Here is a 21,440-nt window from a genome sequence, read left to right on the forward strand (position 1 = left end):
AAAAGATTGCTGAATATACGTTCTAAAAAAAATTAACCAAAAATAAGTAGGTCTGAAATAAACATAGCATTAGCAGAAATTAAAAATAATAAAGCGCCTGGACCAGAACCGATAACCACACAAATAATTCCTACTTTAATAAACCAAATAATGCAGAAAAAATTAGCGCAGATTCCTATTTCAATTCTCCGCCCAAACGGAATAGACAGTGATCATGATAATACCTACTATAGTTATGAGAATTAATTAATAAAATAAACGTATTTTTCATTAAAACTGTGGTTATTTCCTCAATGAACATAGAAGGTAACATACATAACATAGAAGATAACATTTTTTCGACAAATTTCTTTAACCAAAATCCATTCCAAATGCAACTTAATGATATGAGATCTTTTAAAGCTTCTAGGGTTGTCCCTTTTTCAATTGTTAAGGGGTTTTCCTGTTTTCCTTATCATTCTCTATATTTGCACGGAATAAAATGTTAATAATGAATAAGATAATAATAATAATGAATAAAATATTAAAATCGTCTACATTGTAGGCAACTTTTGGTGACTTAAGTAAGTAAATCTATTAATATTATTTATAGGCTTTTTCTCAAAGCTGAGTCACCACAAATTGCATTAAAGCATATAACGGCTTTGACAACACTTTTACCACCATTCACTTAAAGCTTTACACATTTGTTAGTGTTAAATTTCTGGCTTAAAGCCTTTTTCTTTAATTAGAGATCCAGATACAGAAATATTTTTATTCCTAGCTTTACAGAACCAATGGAAAACTATCTGGACAATCACCAATCATTTAGTTTGGGGAAACTTTTTTTTCTGCTCTGGATTGGAACCTTCTTCAAAAAGCTTTTTTTATTCGGATTTTAGAATTTCGGTAACTTGTATCCTTCCAATACCAAACTTTTCAACCAGTTTTCTAACACTCATACTGAACTTTTGACTTTCAACAATAATATCGCTTTTGCCTTTAAGCGTTAAGAGTTTTCTCTTTACAGACACTGACACGATAATTTAAACAAAAGCATAGTTTAGTGGTAACTAAATTAGATATACATGTAATTTGCTTTTCAAGTAAATTCTTAGGAAGTCGAGGCCGCTTTTTAGGGGTAAATAAATAGAACAAAAGAAGCGTGGCTGACGGAGAAATGTACTGAAATTGAAACACGGCAATGCAAACAGGACGATTTCCATATGTACAAAAAGATTAAAGAGGTACAGAACACAAAAAAATAATACAATAGGTATAGTTGTAGACAATGAAGGCCAAATAAATGCAAGAATTATTCTAAAATATGAAGAATACGAGAATACGAGAAGACCAACTTAAATAAATGGCCAACGGTCCAGAAATAAAAAACGAAGCAGTAACTATAGCCATCAAGCCAATCAAAGATGGAAAATCGTTAGGACCCGATGAAGTGTATGGTGAAATTTTTAAGCTATTAGAGGCACACCAAATCACAGCTCTTAGTAGGCTATTCAACAGTATATATAAAACTGATCACTTACCAAAAGAGTGGCTACTATCAATATTTATTTCACTTCCCAAAAAATCCCACTCTAGAAAATGTGAAGAACACAGATTAGTTAGTTTGAGGAGCTATGCAATTAAAGTACTCCCTACTATCATTCACTCGCAAATATACATCAAATTAGAAGAACACCTAAGTGAAGTTCAACTTGGATTTATATCAGGACTCAGAACGAGGGAAGCACTTTTCAGTTTGCAAGTTTCAAGACAGGAAGCGAGAGATGTCAACTGCGATATGTATGTATGTTTTATCGATTTCGTGAAGGCATTTGACAAATTCCCACAAGGGAAACTAATGGTATCCTAAAAACATCAGGACATCAGGATATAAGACTTATCTTAAACTTAAATCTCCAACAAAAAGCGGCAGTGCGATTCAAAAATGAACTGTCCAAGATCTTGATAGTCGTAAAAGAAGTTCGATAGGGTTGCATACTGTTACCAGTACTATTTAACATATACTCTAAAAACATCTTTAAAAAACCCTTGGAGGAATCAGATGATGGTATTGCAGTAAATAGAAACTTATTAACAATATTAGATATGCAGACGATACCGTATTGCTGGCAGATAGTGCGCAGGGGCTCGAAAATATAATAGATAATGTTGTAAAAGCATGTTACAAACACGGCCTAAACCTAGACAAATAGAATGATCATTAGTAAGAACACCAACAAAAACGGACAAATTACAATAAAAATGCTATCTGGGCTGCAATATTAAGGATACCTGAGATCATAGTTACGAAATAAAATCTAGTTTTGAAAAAATCAGAAGCTACTTATAAACTGTATATGGTAATTAGCTATCACCATTAAAACCACCACCATTAGCTAATAAGCTACTTAGCTAGTAATTAGCTACCACCATTAAAACGAGGTAAAATGTGTCCATTAGGAAGGAACATTCCTTGAAAATAAGGAAAACCCATGCGGTCAATTTTGGCTACAACTAAAAACATTCTAATGATTCAAACTTAAATATTTTCAGATAGAGATAAAAAATATTAGATCCATTTGTTTTTCGCCTCTCCTTCCTGCTTCCTGCTTATCAGCTTAGAGGTCTTGTTTGGCTTTTGTGAACCTTAAATATTATATATAAATAGCTATGTAATTAATTGTATGGTTATTAATAAGAATAAATATCATATAATTGATATTTTAAATGAATGATAAAAATTATTTTAACAAGACATAATTGAAAGATAAGAACTTACCGTCATCGGCGTAAGTCTCTGACCCATATCCATCCTGTAATCCATTCGCCCAAGTGCCTTCATACTTGGCAGTCGACGTGTTTGATTGTCTAACTCCGTATCTGCCCTTGAAACCTTGCGTCCACTCACCCCTATATATCCATCGACCCCTCGTCTCCACACCCAGGCCATGCCTTTTTCCATTTTGCCACTGACCCTCGAAACAACTTCCACTAGAAAAGAAATAATTACAATAAGTATCTAGGTATATAAAAAATAAATTTAAATATTTAATTGATTAGATTGAGAATCACAGAATCTCAGATAAAATTATTTAGAATTAAATAATTATTTGAAAAATTAATTCCAATAATGTTTGTTATATTTGTATAATTTATTACATCATAACCCTTCCCCATGTTAATTGAAGATTCTTTGGTAAAGTTTCAGCAACTTTCATGCTTACAATATTCCTAAATTGATCTCGGTGGTGGGCTACGTGTAGGAATTGGTTTGCTGTTAAACCTGTCCTTTGTCGCAAATTTTTCAAACAAGAGAGTTTCTTTCGCCCTATCCATTTCTTCCCTTCAATTTACCATTTAGAATTATCCGAAGCAACTCTTGCTCTCCTGATTATATGTCTAACATATTCTAGTCTCTTAATGATATTTAATAGTTCATAGTCAATAGTAATGAGTTCATTAATGTCCTATTCTTCGAAGAACCGCTTTGTTTCTGGCTCGGCTGGTTCAGGGTATCTTGAGTATTTTTCAATACAATCATATTTCAAATGCGTCGATTTTATTCATAGTATCGATGTTTAAAGTCTAAGTTTAACGTACATACAATAGTACAGACCATACACAGCATCTTATAAACTTTTTACGGATTTCTGAATTTAATGAGATATTAGATAACAAGAGCTTACATTTTTGAAATGTGCTTCTTGCCTATTCAGTTCGACATCTGGTTGGAAGGACAGATCTATTTTGGGTGATTTTCCAGTATTGGTTGATTTAATACTAGTTGAGTTGGGTCCTTTCCTCTTTACTGATTACTGTATATTTAGCTTTGTGAATGTTCATCGACAATCCCCACTTTCTGTAATCTGTGTCAACTTTATTGATTAGTTCTTGCAAGAAAACGACCTACGAACACAATATACAATTATACCAAACCTAATAGGAAAAGCGCAAAGAAATATACGAAAAGTAAAAGATACACAAGGAAACAGAATAAAAAATGAAAAAAAAATAATACAAAAATAGAAGGAATACTTCGAGGAAATATATGCTACACATAAAATAATACAAGCCATAGAAGAATCATCAGAGTTAGAAGTGAATATTGGAGAAATTAAATTGAAAACACAATAATACTTCTAAAAACTAGCAAAGCCACAGGAATCCGTAATATATCCATTGACCTAATAAAAAGAAATACTAAGCACAATAAATAGAAATGGTACATAAACTTTTGAATAAGATATCAACTGACGAAGAATTACCAAGGAGACAGGAGACCTGAGACCTGAGTAGATGAAATAGTCAGTGTAAAATATCACTACTAGGCTCCGCATCTAAAGTGTTGACCAAAATCATATTGAAAAGATAGAAGCCGAAAAGATAAAAAACTGAGAAGTAACCAAGTAGGCTTCCATGCCAAACGCTCCACCATTGACCATATTTGCACCCTTAAAATTGATCTTGAAACAAACATGAATTACATAAAGATATAAATCTAAGTATTATCGACTTTGAAAAGGCCTTCGACAAGATAAATAGGCTACAGATGTGGAAAATCCTAAGATTACATGGGATACCAGTAAAACTCATAAACTTTATTAAACTTTTCTACGAAGGATACAAGCCAAACTGCAGCACCTGGATGAAGTAACAGAACAAAGAGCCGTAGAAAGTTACGTCAAACAGGGTTGTGTACTATCTCCTACCCTATTCTTTATTATGATAGATTGGGTAATGAGAAAAATAACTGACGATCGAACAGCCACCAGATGAAACCTATTCAAATAGTTAAAAGATCTTAAATTTGCGGATGATATATACCTGATAACCGAACACTGAAATCATATGTAAACAAAAATTGATAAGCTGGAACAGTACTCCAACTCGATCGGACTTTGGAAACAGGACGAAGCTATATCTAAAAAACTGCTTGTAAACAAATCTTTAAGAAAAATTGTGAAAATATACTGGTCCAACAGAATAACTAATACAAAACTATAGGAAAGAACAAAGCAAACTAATATATCTACTAAAATCAAGGGAAAAAACGGACGTGGATTGACCATACTTTGGAGAAAGATCAAAGTAACATAGTAAAACAAGCACTTGAATATCAAAAAGAGGAGAAAAGAAACAGTGGAAGATCAGACAACAGTTGGAAAAAAACTACAACAACAAAACACGAAGAAAATGGATTAAGATAAGATGAAGTCAAAAACAGAGCAAAAAATAGAAGAGAATGAAAGGAACTAGTACACAGTTTATCCAGAAAATAAATAAGAAAGAGATGAAATTAGAGAATGAATGACAAATGGATCAAACACAATACGACAAAAGGACTCAACTAGATCATTGGAGAATAAAATATACAGAACACTACATAAATTTAAGGAGTAATTGGCAGACTATCAAAGAAAAACACTAACACCCCACTACAGCAGGACGTCGCACGTATACAGAGTCCCAAAAATACACAAAGAAAACGTATTTTAAGAATAATTTGTAGCAGTTTGGGTTCCCCTTGCAGCAAACCATCAAAGTTTCTTATAGATATAAACAGTCATTATTACATAACACAACAACAATTATAAGACATTCATAGCATTTTTGGCAAAACTAACAGGAATAGGTTACAATCTTAAAAATATGCTAGTTAGTTCTGATATTACCAACCTTTTTGCTAATATGCTTTTGAAAAAACTTTAATAAGAACCAGATTAGATAGGGATAATACATTGACAACATAAACCAAACTGAATGTATCACCTATAATGGAGCTATTAAAACGATGTACAGATAACACCTATTCTCAACTAAACAATGAATTATAATCAAGTTTTTGGACTAGCCATGTACTCTTCATTATCTCCATTATTAGCAGATATTTTCATAGAATAATTTAAGCAAAAGATTGTGTAGAAACATGACCAAAAACCCACAGTATGGTGGAGATATGTAGATTATGTGTTTTCCATTTGGCCCCATATACCAGATACACTGAATATTTTTAATGGACTTTAACTTTATAGGCCAATAAAAAATTCATAATGGAAAAAGAAAACCACAACTTACTACCTTTTCTGGAGTGTACTACTCACAAAGAAGAATACAGGATAAGTCTACATAAAACACACCAACCTACATTTAAATTATCACTTAAACCCCAACATAAACATCAAAAAGAGAATCAACAAATCACCTGTTAAGGCCCAAAACACCTGTTTCAACTAAAATGCATTTCAGAAAAATGAAAAAGGATGGGAAAAAACACATCCCAATAAAATTCAAAACAACCAACACACTGACATCTATTCTGTCAAAAATTTTCATTAAAATCAATTATTGTGGTTTGATCCCATGTACTCGTAAATAAAATAACTTCGAGAGATTTCTCATTGTTTACGTTATTATATCATGGAATTCCTATTATCTTATCAATACACATATTTAAACGAGTAAATTTTAAAACAAAAATAAATACTTATATAAAATTATTTTCCTGAAAAGGTGAATGAACATGCATCGCTTGGAGTTTTCGTTGTTTTTAAAACTTGACCTTTACAATCGTGAAAACATTCTGGTGTTTCCCATATTTATTATTTAACAAAATTCGCCAAATGTTTTATTATACAAAATATGTATACAAGTGATATTGTTATATAAAAAGCGAAATGACCGGTTTGTTGTGCCACATTTGGCAATGTTTGTTGGCCGTATAGTGACCCTATTCGGGTTACTTCTAGTAACATGTAGTTTTGTATCGTCTGCACCAACTAAGTGCAAATGTAGAAAAATTATAGTAACACCATCTGAACAATCATGTTTGTTAGGACATCTTATACAAATTTTGACGCATTTAGTCAACAATCAACAGAATCCTTGCTGCGCAAAAGATTTTATTAAACAATTACAAGATATTTGTGAAGAAGAAGAAAGCTGTCCTTGTTGCTGCTGCAAGACTACTACACCGTGTGATATTAAACCATCCTGTGAACCGTGGACAGAGTCAGATTGTGAGACAACTTCTGAATCAGATTGTGAAACAACTGAATCAGATTGTGAAACAACGGAGTCTGATTGCAGTACAACCGAATCAGATTGTGAAACAACCGAGTCTGATTGTAGTACAACAGAATCAGATTGTGAAACAACGGAATCAGATTGTGAAACCACTGAATCAGACTGTGATACAACAACATCCAGTTGTCAAACTACAACCCACGATTGTGACACAACTCCCATCTGCTGCACCTCAACAACTGAACCACCTTGCGAACACACTACTCCATGTTGCAGCACAACTGAACCAACAACACCTTGTTGCACGACAACAACTGAACCACCTTGCGATCACACTACTCCATGTTGCAGCACAACTGAACCAACAACACCTTGTTGCACGACAACAACTGAACCACCTTGCGAACACACTACTCCATGTTGCAGCACAACTGAACCAACAACACCTTGTTGCACGACAACAACTGAACCACCTTGCGAACACACTACCCCATGCTGCAGCACAACTGAACCAACAACACCTTGTTGCACGACAACAACTGAACCACCTTGCGAACACACTACTCCATGTTGCAGCACAACTGAACCAACAACACCTTGTTGCACGACAACAACTGAACCACCTTGCGATCACACTACTCCATGTTGCAGCACAACTGAACCAACAACACCTTGTTGCACGACAACAACTGAACCACCTTGCGATCACACTACTCCATGTTGCAGCACAACTGAACCAACAACACCTTGTTGCACGACAACAACTGAACCACCTTGCGATCACACTACTCCATGTTGCAGCACAACTGAACCAACAACACCTTGTTGCACGACAACAACTGAACCACCTTGCGAACACACTACTCCATGTTGCAGCACAACTGAACCAACAACACCTTGTTGCACGACAACAACTGAACCACCTTGCGAACACACTACCCCATGTTGCAGCACAACTGAACCAACAACACCTTGTTGCACGACAACAACTGAACCACCTTGCGATCACACTACTCCATGTTGCAGCACAACTGAACCAACAACACCTTGTTGCACGACAACAACTGAACCACCTTGCGATCACACTACTCCATGTTGCAGTACAACTGAACCAACAACACCTTGTTGCACGACAACAACTGAACCACCTTGCGATCACACTACTCCATGTTGCAGCACAACTGAACCAACAACACCTTGTTGCACGACAACAACTGAACCACCTTGCGAACACACTACTCCATGTTGCAGCACAACTGAACCAACAACACCTTGTTGCACGACAACAACTGAACCACCTTGCGATCACACTACTCCATGTTGCAGCACAACTGAACCAACAACACCTTGTTGCACGACAACAACTGAACCACCTTGCGATCACACTACTCCATGTTGCAGCACAACTGAACCAACAACACCTTGTTGCACGACAACAACTGAACCACCTTGCGAGCACACTACTCCATGTTGCAGCACAACTGAACCAACAACACCTTGTTGCACGACAACAACTGAACCACCTTGCGAACACACTACCCCATGTTGCAGCACAACTGAACCAACAACACCTTGTTGCACGACAACAACTGAACCACCTTGCGAACATACTACCCCATGTTGCAGCACAACTGAACCAACAACACCTTGTTGCACGACAACAACTGAACCACCTTGCGAACACACTACTCCATGTTGCAGCACAACTGAACCAACAACACCTTGTTGCACGACAACAACTGAACCACCTTGCGAACACACTACCCCATGTTGCAGCACAACTGAACCAACAACACCTTGTTGCACGACAACAACTGAACCACCTTGCGAACACACTACTCCATGTTGCAGCACAACTGAACCAACAACACCTTGTTGCCCGACAACAACTGAACCATCTTGCGACCACACTACTTTATGTTGTCCTACCACAACTGAACCATGTTGCGAAACAACACCTCCCTGTTGCAGCCCATCTGAACCACCTTGTGACACAACACAGCCCCCCAGCCCTTGTTGCGAAACTACAGCAATATGCGACGTGCCAACTGTACCTTGTTGTGGACTCACTGTTGATCCATGCTGTGAGCACCGGCGTTCTGGTTTATATTTCATCCCGGTACTTAAATTTGATGGAGTTCCAGCCTTGAATCATCATCAGTTAAAGGATTATATCCTGAACTTATTTAGCAAATTTGATTTTCGTCATCATAAATAGCGAACAAAAGGTTAGTATGAACAAAATTACCTTATTTCTCCGAGAAACACACAAGTTGCTTTTAGACATGAATTAACAGTATTATTTTTCTTAGGATTTACGTTATGGGTGACATAAAATTTTGTCTTGAAAAATGATCATTTAATTCTAGTCTCTTATTACAAAGCTTAAGTACTGTATTATTCTGTGTAATTCTTTGGGATGTTGGCCACTCTAATCAGTTTAATTATGTTTGAAAAACCAGTCAAAAATTTATTCTCAGCTATTTAAAATTAAAAACATCGTTTTCCTCTGTTCTTTACTACAGATTGTTCGTATCATATTTATTTCCTTTTTTTGTTCTAGTGGTTTTTAAAAATTTTTTAAGGGCAATACTCTAGTTGCTATATTTCATAGAAGACGATTTGTGGTAACTCTGTCTCATAAAAAAAATTAAACCCGCCTACTACTTTACATATAATGTTTTTTCGTATAATATACTTCTCTTCTCTTTATTTTACTTTGAGCTACACATTACTTGTCACTGGTAATTTGTTATGAAACCTTTATTTCAAACCCTGCCCTCCACTAAGAAGTGGTGTTCTCTTGATAAATGCCGGGAATTTTCGTATAAAGAGTTTGAGGATTACTCCTTGCACAATACTTATCTTGCCGGTTTATAACTACCTTAAGTTGCTAGGTATTAACGTTCTCAGAAGACATGTATGCCAGTTATTTTCTCTATTTCGTATTACCTGTATCATGGTTTATTTACCCTACCTATGTTGCTTTAATGATAAGGTTCAGACACCATCCCTCTGACCGTTTTTAATCCTCTTTAGTCTCTCTGACTCCCAATCTTGCTAATGATTTTCTTTATATAGGTTTTCTCTTCAATTAAACATTTTATTATAACTCTTTAAATTTTCATTACAGCTCTATTTCAATTTTTATTTCTTGCGCTATCTTTTGTGGTTCCGCAGTATGGTCTGGGCCTTCAAAAATTTGTCTGCGACGCTTTGACGATTACTTAAATTTCAGTTTATAAATAGGATATAGTTTGCCTGTGTTTAAAAAATTAAATTGACTTGATCAGTTTTTTTAATCAATAATATTTGAATACATTCTTTTTATAACTTTGATAACAATATTTGCTAATATCAATAAACATAATAATGCTACAATGCTAAAACACTATATATTTGACACTGATGTCTGTTGCGTGTATTTTTTTAAAAAGAAAGTCAGACAGCTTCTCGCGAATTTTAAAGAAGCTTCTACGCCAGCTCTTTCATCTGTTTTGGATCCATCCGTAAACCATACAAATATATTCATCTCCAACAGACGTCAAGTGAATTTAACGGCTTATCAAAATCGAATTTAATTGGCATGGTTTCTGTTAATGGGTTTAAGATTTCCGATGAAACTTTCTCCAGGATCCTTAAGCGACCAATCAAGTTCACGCCGTCAATTTTTGTATCAAGTGCAAATCTTGTATTCCTTAAAGTCTTACTTCAACTGTTGCAAGTGGACTAACAATTCAATTTCTTTGGTTTAAATATCCCGCTATCATTTCATATAACAGTATCAAAAGTTATCGATGAGTAACCTCTCGGACTGTTGTGCATAGTCATGACAGCATTATTGGAAATCTTGATTACGTCATTCTAGTGAACATTTTAAACATATTTATTATAAACGTCAATGAATAAATACAATTTTTATATTCGTTATTGTTTATTTAGGTAAATACGATATTGATATAAGGTTGAATGCCCGAATAAATGAACTTTGATCAAATTAAAGGCAGATACGATATGTCTAGAGTACCTGAATATAATAGTACATATGTCAATGGCTTTTGATATTGAGACTAAAGACATATAATATAAAAATAGACTGAATGTTGCCATACAGACCCGTTCCCCCAGTGCGACAGAGAAAACTAACGCAAGGAAGTCCCTGCATCTATTTCTAATGGACCGGGCTTATCGACCACGTAACCTTTCTATTGGTCATGTAGGTCACGTGGTCGATAAACTCGACCCATTACAAAGTCAGTCTATTTGTATTGTATATTCATGATTGAGACAAGTAACCTAACCTAACCTGACCTAACCAAATATTTACTGCTTTATTTAAATTTAATGAATGATTTTCAATACCTTTCTAAAGTTAAATATTTTTGAATGAACGAATTCTTTAAAAATAAAAAAACCTTCCATGAATTTTTCAAGACAGAAAAAAAGCACACCACTTTCAATTTTTGAAGCGAATCTTCTATACTGGCGTTTTATTTGTTTTTTTCTCTACTGTAAAATGCTGAGGCGAGCGTCACGCAACTAGCGCAACAAAATGGCGTCATCACGGGTAGCGTCACAAAATAGCGGTTCTATACACGCATTCACTACTCTCGATCAATTGGTTTCTAGCCATCATATATTTACTTTAAGCAGGTTTAAATGAAAAAATTCGATTCGTAACGGTTGACAAAATTTAAAAGTCATAAATGTCATCCGATTGGTAACAACAGTGAATCATCTGTTTAAATTTTTATGATACTTCTCGGTTTAAAATAATTTCAATATAATATAATATAATATAATATAATATAATATAATATAATATAATATAATATAATATAATATAATATAATATAATATAATATAATATAATATAATATAATATAATATAATATAATATAATATAATATAATATAATATAATATAATATAATATATATAATATATTATATACGAAAAATATGAGTATGAATATGAGAATATGAGTTCTCGTAAAAGAGCCGCGTACACTGAGTATTCGCTCCGAATGAGCATGCGGTTCCCAGAGAGAAAGAAGCATTCCCCTTACAGCCACACACTGCATGAGCACTGAGCTAGAAGTAGAGACCTCTAATACGGAATCCAGTCTATCCTATTAAGTCATGATGAACCAAAAGCGTCTAATTGCCAACTTTTCCTACATTTGGGTATACAAGAAAGCATAAAAAACAAATAACAGAAAAAGCAATGGTGGCAGACAAAACTACACAAGGAAAGGAATGCCCAAACGTTGGCAACTATTGGACATGAAACAGAAGAAAACGTCAGAAACTATACTCGGATGTCACGAGTGGATTTTGACTTTTACCTTAATAGTATTGGAGCCAAAGTGAGGAGAAAACACACTATTTTCAGAAAAGCCATATCTATAGAAGAATGACTATCTCTGACGCTCAGATTTCTGGCAACTGGTGATTCAAATTCCAATTTGCAGTACCTACTTTCCACATTGTTCCATGCATCTTCTCTTTTTCACGTTGTAAAAATAAAATTCATTTTTTGGAGTCCAAACACCTTTAAATCTTCGCTAAATTAAAAGACTATTATCTTGAGACATTTCTATTTTTTATGTTTTTATGTTTACACAATAAGTGTGTAATATTTAAATTGCAAAACACTGTTAACTCGCGTACGCATTCCAATTCAGTACTAATTTTTAAAGCTATTCGGTTTATAGGCTCGTTTCGAAACCAATGCTTGCTAGAATAAGGCGAACCAATACTCATTAGGCTCAAACGAACAAATGATTACATGCTTGTTAGCTCTAAGATAAAAAGTATGAAGATAATCATTCCTTTTAAAAAATTTGATAGAATTTTAGCCAAAGCTATTATGAACGAACAAGTATTGTTTAAAAATTAATATATAAAAACAATATAGCAGAATTAATATATGCTTATTTGATCATTTTAATGAAATATAATTTTGTGTCAGAGAATACTTGGACATAGAAACAAGGAATTTGACATCTATGTATATTTAGGCGTATTATTTAACATCAAAATTGAAAAATCCGCAGTGTTTTGATATCGAAGAATATATCATGAAAGTTATATCAGGAATAAACGACAAAAATTTAAAATCAATTGTGAACTAATGATCATAAACAAACAATTTAGGACGAAACAATGTAAGATGTGGAAAAGGAAAATGTTTCAAAGAATTTTTGCTGAAATAAAAACAGAGTACTAATGGAAAAGGCGCACAAATTTACATTCTATACAAACAGCCAAACGACGGAGTGACTCTTCTTCTTCTTCTTCTTAACATGCCATACACCAAAGTGCGTAGGCGACTATCTCATTACTAGAATTCTGTTCTTGGCGGCGTGACACAGCTCGCCTGTATTGTGTATTCCTGTCCATTCGTTAATATTTCTTAACCAGGATAATTGTTTGCGGCCGGCTCCTCTCCTACCTTCGATCTTTCCTTGTAGGATTAACTGTGGTATTTCATATTTTGCTCCTCTCAATATGTGCCCAAGGTAACCAATCTTGCGTTTTTTAATTAATTTAAAGAGTTCTCTTTCCACGCCGGCTCTCTTAAGGACGTCATCGTTTCGAACTCTATCCACCCAAGGTATGCGCATCATTCTTCTTAATGACCACATTTCAAATGCTTCAAGTTTGTTGATAGATGTTTTTTTCAAAGTCCACGTTTCCATGCCATAAAGCAAGATGGACCATATGTAGCACTTGACCATTATGTAGCGTATTTCGAAATGTAGGTTTTGATTACATAGGAGCGGTCTGAATTTCACAATGGCTTGTCTTGCCATTTGTATTCGGGTTTTTATCTCTTGTTGTGGATCCGATTGGTCATTGATTGTGGTGCCAAGGTATTTAAAAGTTTTCACGCGTTTTATGCGATCGTCACCTATGCATATTATCGGGTTTTCTGGAGGGTTTCTGCTAAAGACCATATATTTCGTTTTCAAAATGTTGATTTTGAGGCCATATTTTTTACCTATGCTATTCACCTTATCAAGTAATAACTGCTGATCTTCCAATTTATCAGTTATAATCACTGTGTCGTCCGCATAGCGTAGGTTGCTAATTGGTATGCCGTTCACCTTAATGCCTAATTCCGTGTCTTCTAATGCTTCCGCAAATATATTTTCAACATATAAATTAAAAAGCATCGGAGAGAGTATGCAGCCTTGGCGGACACCTTTCCGGATTTCAAATTCATCCGTATATTGGTCTTGATCAATCCTCACCTTTGCCATTTGGTTCCAGTATAGATTCTGAATAATTCTGATCTCCTTCTGGTCAATGTTGGCCCTATGTAGTAGTTCCATCATGATATCATGTTTAACATTGTTAAATGCCTTCTCGTAGTCGATGAAGGTGAGGTAGACATCTTTTCGTTGATCTAAACAGTTTTGTATTAAAGTGTTCAAACATAAAATTGCCTCTCTTGTTCCTAGTCCTCCCTTAAAACCGAATTGTGTTGACCCGCTAAGTTCTTCTAGTATCTTATACATTCTTGAGTGTAATATCCTAAGGAAGAGTTTCAGCAAGTGACTCATTAAACTGATTAAGCGGTGTTCATTGCATTTTGTGGCATTAGCTGTTTTTGGGATCATCACAAAGGATGACTGCAGCCATTCTCGCGGAATGTAACCAGTATCATAAATTGTATTGAACAGCTTTACCAAGATTTCGATATTCTCCTCGTCTAGTAGTTTTATTGCTTCTATATTAATTTCATCTGGACCTGTTGCTTTATGCATCTTTGTGGTTCTAACTGCATATTCTATTTCACTTCGCATTATTGATGGCCCTGATAAGTTTTCGGAAGGAAGTTTGCGCGTTGGTTGTGTTGGTCTTTCGTCATTAAAAAGTCTTTCTGCGTATTCTTTCCACGCCATTGCTATCTCCTCTTCTGACTCTATGTATTCGTTTCTGTCGTTGCGTATTCTTGTTCTGTGGTGGCTTTTGTGTATATTCGATATTTCTTTGATCTTCTTATGTAGTCCAAAACTATCTCCTTTTTCCTGCAATTGTTCTATTTCGTTGCACCTTTCCACCATCCAACGTTCTTTTGCTTTCTTAATTTTTTGGCGAATTTCTTTGTGTATCTGTTTGTATTTGTCTTGATTACTTTGTTGTTTATGTTGCCTTCGCTTTTCCATTAGATCCATAATTTCGTCCGTCATCCATTCGTTATGCTTTCTCTTCCTGATCTGTGTTTTAATTTCCCTGTTTACTGCCAGAATCGTTCCTTTAATATCATTGACCATCTCTTCGATATCATCATTTTGTTCTATTATTCGCATTCTTTCATTAATTTGATTTGCATAACTCTTCTTCAGATTTTCGTCTCTCATCAGTTCTCTTGTATTTATAGGCGTGCTGGTGTTTGTATTTGTTTTCTTAATTTTTGCTAGTTTTAACCTCACATCTGCTATTAGCGGATTATGATCGGATGCAATATCAGCACCTGGATATGCTGCGATTCTTTTGATAGCGTTACGAAATCTTCTGTTTATTAAAACGTAGTCAATTTGGTTTCTAATTATTCGATTTGGACGGTCTCCTGGTGATTTCCAAGTATATAACTTACGAGGTGGGAGCTGAAACCATGTGTTCATGACGACAAAACCGTTCTCCTGGCAGAATTCACACAGCAGGTCGCCTCTTTCATTTCGGAGGACGGAGTGACTACTGAAAAAAATTATAGTGTTTCTAAACCTCAAATAGTAATTGAAGGAACACCAAAGCTCCCAAGTGAAGAAATTGAACAATTAATAAAAGATATGAAATATCAAGAAAGCCACGGGAACAACGGCATTGTGGCAGAGAACTTAAAATATGGAGGAGAAGCTTTAATAAAGCAACTTAGTGAGCTAATACTAGAAGTGTGGAATGCCGAAGAAATTCCTCAAGAATGGAAGTCCATTATGATTCCTATACACAAAAACGGAGATAGAACTGAATGCGCAAACTATAGAGGAATATCTTTTGTTAGAGATAATATATAAAGCGCTTGACATACTAATAAAAAACGATTAGAAATACATGTAGAGAAAAATCTAAGGGAATACCAAAGGGGATTTCGCAAGGGAAGATCAACAACCGATAAAATTTTTATGCTAAAACAAATCCTGATCAATTGCTATCAATACAACATTTCAGCACAAGTACTTTTCATTGATTATAAAGCAGCCTACGATACAATTAACAGAAACAAATTAATAGAAACGTTAAAAGAATTAAAGGTGTCAGAAAAAAAATAGTAAGGTTGGTAAAAATAAAAATTAGACAAACCATTTGTGCTGTGAAATGTAACTGTACAGTCTCAGAAGAATTCGAAGTGAAAAAAGGCGTTCGCCAAGGAGACCCGTTGTCTACCTTTCTATTCAATACAGTTCTAGAAAAAATTGTAAGGGTTAATGGGATAAATAGTTCCGGCACTATTTTACACAAGAAGCACCAATGCTTAGCATTGGCTGATGATGTGGTTCTCATTGCAAGAAATGGAAAAGAACTGGCAAATATAGGAAAAAGACTGATTCAGGAAAGCTCTAAAATGGGACTAAAAGTTAATATTAATAAATCCAAGTACATGGAAATCTCGAGCAAAAAGGAATAAACACCAGGGGTTCCTTTAAATTGGAGGTGGAGGATGGATCAGTTGTAGAATTCGAGAAGGTGAATGAATATATGTACTTAGGTACTCTTATTGGTCAGACATGTAAGGAAGAAACTGAAATCAACCTGAGACTGACCAAGAGCAACAGATGTGCTGGAGCCATGAGCAAAAGAATTAAGGCCAAACATATATCTCGTAATACAAAAATAAGAATATACAAAACTACAATTAGACCCACAATGCTATTCGCTGCCCAGACATGAACTATAAACAAAACCATACAGAACAGATTGGAAGCATGGGAACGTTTGGTGGAAAGTGGTGGAGTAGTAGAGAAAGAATTTAGTAGACGAACTAATGCAGAAGTGTACCAATTACGGTATGCTAACTCTACAATAACAAAAGTGATAAAAAAACGTAGACTAGAATAGCTCGGACATCTATAAAGAATGCAAGGAAATAGACTAGTCAAGAATATTGTTTGGAGAGTACCTGAAGGCAAAAAAAGAGAGGAAGACCAAGAAAGAAATGAAGAGATGTAAAGATAGAACATGTCAGAGAGATGGAAATCAGAGATTGGAAGCTGATAGCTAAGAACAGAAAACGATGGAAATTATCAATCCAGTAATGGTCATAAAAGGCCTGTTAACGCTATACATACCTACATACATACAAAAAGCCAAATATAAGTGAAACGTTTGAAAGATGCCAGATTAATTAAACGGATAGCGTTAAAAAGAACAAAATGTAAAAGAAAAAGAAAATAAATAATTACGAAATAAAAGCGATTTATAGGAAAAATAGGAAGAAGACCTTACTTCCTTATGCTTAGGTGAAGCGAAAGGAGACCTTGATCTATATTAATCGTTCCAACCACCATCCACTTAGTCTTTGAAATATTAATTTTAAGGCCTCTCGGATAACTTGCTTCACTGACTAGATTTACTAATGTCTGGAGATCTTGTAAATTTTCTGCAAGAACAGCTATATCTTCAGCGTATCTGATATTGTTGATTACTTCTCCGCCTAGTCTTACCTCCTCTTGTATGTGACAAAACACAACCCTGTCGTACTCCACATTTGGTGGGTAGTTTGTCAGTACGACTATCTCCAATTTGGATAGGGGCTACTTAATTGGAATATAAGTATTTTAGCAATTTGATATCGTAGTGGTCAAGTCCTACTGTCTGCAGGCAGCCGAAAAGTGTATCGTGTTGTAGTCGGTCGAATGCCTTCTCGAAGTCGATAAAACGAACATAAACGTTCTTTCAGAACTCACAGCATTTTTATAAGAGACCGCGCATACAAAATAGTTTTCCTAGACCTAGACCATTTCTAAATCCAAATTGCTTATTCTACTTTCGCAGAGAAGGAGTTCACGCTTTTTGTATAATTCTTAAAAGTATCTTGTGTAGCTCAGCAAACAGATTAGTTTGAAATCGCTGTATTTATTGGGCCTGCTTTTTTTTTGGTAATGTTATAAACAGTGACTAAAGCCAATGATCCGGTATTTTTCCTTAGTTGTAAATTTTGCTAAAGAATGTGGTTAAGTAGGTAATATTTTCCTCGTCCAAAAGTTTAAGTAGCTCAGAAGGGATTTGATCTGGTCTAGCTGCTTTCTTATTTTTGGCTTGCTGTATTGCTATTGGTCTGAAGCTATTTTCTTGTGGCACTTTAAAGTAATTACTATTTTAATGGGAATAAGCCACAATTGAAGGTTAAAATAAGTTTATTGACGTGTCAATCTCTACAGCGGAAATTGTTCTCAAAATACAAACATTTATTAGTTAATTAAGTAGAGATTAAAACGTCAATAAACTTACTTTAACCTTCAATTATTGATGCTTATTTCCATTACATTAGTAATTGCTGTATTGTTTTTCTGACTTCTGATTTCGGTATTCTGGGATCTCTGTACAACTGATTGTCGCAGGTAGTATTTGTATGTGTATCATTCTCTACATTTTCATTTAATTTTACAATACGCGCTAAATGACCAAGGTATTACAATTAATGGTAAGTTTTAAACAATATAAAATAATTAAAACAGATAATCTGAAAGATCTACAAACACTTCTTCAAAGACTAAATGATGCAATGCAAAACCTACAAACAAACCTTAAAACAATTTAATTCGTAATAATCACAACAAAGATTATATGAAAAGACCTTTTGCAGTAGATAACATACTTAGAATCAACATAGACACAATTTTTGAGCATACATCTAAAAAACTCTGCTTTCCTACCCGAGTTTTAAACACTGAATGTAATATTTTTCAAGTTCTGTTTATCTACACTCTTCTATGTCATCATTTTCTGAAAAAAATTTATTATCCAGCAGTAGATATTGAGAAATAAACTGTTCAGTGGCATTGTCTACTGTTCTTGAGTTTTGTGGTGTTGAATGTGCATTTTGTAAATTACTTTGTATTTTAATGAACGAACTCCTAAAGTACGGAGGACCAGATCTGACGAAACAACTATTAAAACTAATCCAAAAAATAATAGAACAAAACAGAATTTCTCAAGAATTCATTAGAATTTATTAAACACAACATTAAAATTAACGACCAAAGTGATAGCAAATAAACTGAATGAAATTATAACACTAGCAGAAGAACAACAAGGTTTTAGGTCGGGAAGATCATGCATCGACGTTATATTTATAATAAGGCAAGTGCAAGAGAAATCATTAGAATACAACAAACCGGCATATCTAGGTTTCGTGGACCTTAAGAAGGCATTTGACCAGGTCAAATTAAACGACGTTATCCACGTACTGTACGCAAGAGAGATACCTCTAGGAATAATCAAAACGATCGAAAATATCTACCAAAACAATAAAAGTAAAAGTAGAAGAAGAACTAACTGACCCTATTGAGGCTGGTAATGGGATATGACAGGGAGATTCCCTGAGTCCTCTATTGTTTAACCTGATTATGGATAAAATAATAAAAAAAGTAAGAACTAAAACAGGATACCAAATGGGAGAAAAACAACTTAAAATAATCTGTTATGTAGACGAAGCAATACAACTCTCAAAGTGAAGACGATTTACAACGTATGCTGCACCAATTTAATATAACCGCCAGAAAAAGACAAAATGCATGGTTACAACGGCAAATTTACTAAGGTGTAAATTGGAGCTGGAAGGTCAGATAATAGAACAAGTGCTGGAGTTTAAATATCTAGGCATCACATTATCTAGTTACGGAAAGCTCGAAACTGAAGTGAAACATCAAATGAATAGAGCAAACAGAGCCGCAGGTTGCCTAAATGAAACAATGTAAAGAAATAAAAACATCGAGAACGAAATGAAAGGCAGAATTTATGAAACAGTCATCAGACCAATAATGACATACGCGGCAGAAACACGACCTGACACAGAGAGGACAAAAAGGATGTTAGAAACAGCAGAGATGAAAATACTCAGAGAAATATATGGTAAGAGACTATGGGACAGAGCTAGAAGTACAGATATACGACGTAGATGCAAGGTGGAGAACATCAAAAACTGGGCAAGAGACGGTTCCCCAATAGGAAGACGATCAGTAGGAAGACCACGAAAACGATGGAACGACAACTTACTGGAAGCACATTGAAAAACAGACAGAGTCATGTCTACATAAAAAGAAGAAGAAGAAGAAGAAGAAGACTTTGTATTTTTTCCATTTTTCTTTTTGCAACACTTTTATTTTACACGGAGCAACACGAAGAACTTATTTCATCATCACTACCCAAAACAAAATATATATATATATATATATATATATATATATATATATATATATATATATATATATATATATATATTATGCATAAACTAATACTGTAAACATGTTTATTATTTTGGCTCAGTTTACTTTTTAGTTTAAATATACCAATTAATGATTCTTGAGTATTTTTGATACGCCGTGTAATATATTTATTTATTTACACAATACAATACAATAACAGTTTATTTATTTATTAGCGGGGTTTAGAAATAAATAAATAATTGTTAAATACTTAAAATACTTACAATTTAGCTTAAATTTAAATCAATTTAACTCTATCCCAGAATAGTGTTTGTGCTAATTCTATTATAGAACCTTGAGATCTGGTGTTTCTACAGAGAGTAAAAAAGTACATTTTTCCAAAAGAGCATAAACGTAAGTATCAGTAAGTTGAAGTAATTTATATATATATATATATATATATATATATATATATATATATATATATATATATATATATATATATATATATATATACTATATACACAAACATTTGTCTTCCTTCGAGAGTCGATAAAAGTAAATATGACAAACTATATAATATACAAATAAACAATATTTAATTTCATTTACAGTTTAAAATCCAAAACGTGTTCTGTACTTTTTCTAACAGATCTTTTTAACGTTTAGACTGAGGAAGCCAGATAAGATGTTTTTGACATCATAAATAGTATCAAATTCAGAGAGAGCGAAGCAGAATTCCTCCCACTACCGAAAAGGTCAAACCCCTAACACCGCAAACAGTTCCGCAAACCTTATAAGTTATGCAGTAAAAGTCCTATTAAAAGTCTTATATTGTCCACTAATTCCTACTAATCTATAAAAAATAATGGAAGCCCTGTTCAGTTTGCTAGTTCTGAATGCAGAAAGATAATGTAGACATGCTTCATAGACTTTAAAAAAGCATTTAATAGAGTAAACGATGACCTGATATTAGAACGTTTGCAAGAAGTCAGCTAAAATGTAAATGACATTAAGCTGTAATGACATTATAATTAAGAGCGAACGTTCCATATTCAAAG

General features: G+C 34.3%; 1 protein-coding gene across 2 annotated transcripts in view; it reads right to left on the bottom strand.

Moving 5' to 3' along the window:
* The window catches only part of jp (junctophilin), a 453,334-nt gene that overhangs the window by 340,180 nt on the left and 91,714 nt on the right, over positions 1 to 21,440 (bottom strand). For both annotated transcript variants that reach the window (XM_072540729.1, XM_072540728.1), the window contains exon 2: positions 2,762 to 2,973. In XM_072540729.1, coding sequence (XP_072396830.1) covers positions 2,762 to 2,973 — 212 coding nt within the window. The remainder of the gene's footprint in view (positions 1 to 2,761; positions 2,974 to 21,440) is intronic.

Source organism: Diabrotica undecimpunctata, chromosome 8 (assembly GCF_040954645.1).
Source record: "Diabrotica undecimpunctata isolate CICGRU chromosome 8, icDiaUnde3, whole genome shotgun sequence".
Classification (NCBI taxonomy): domain Eukaryota; kingdom Metazoa; phylum Arthropoda; class Insecta; order Coleoptera; family Chrysomelidae; genus Diabrotica; species Diabrotica undecimpunctata.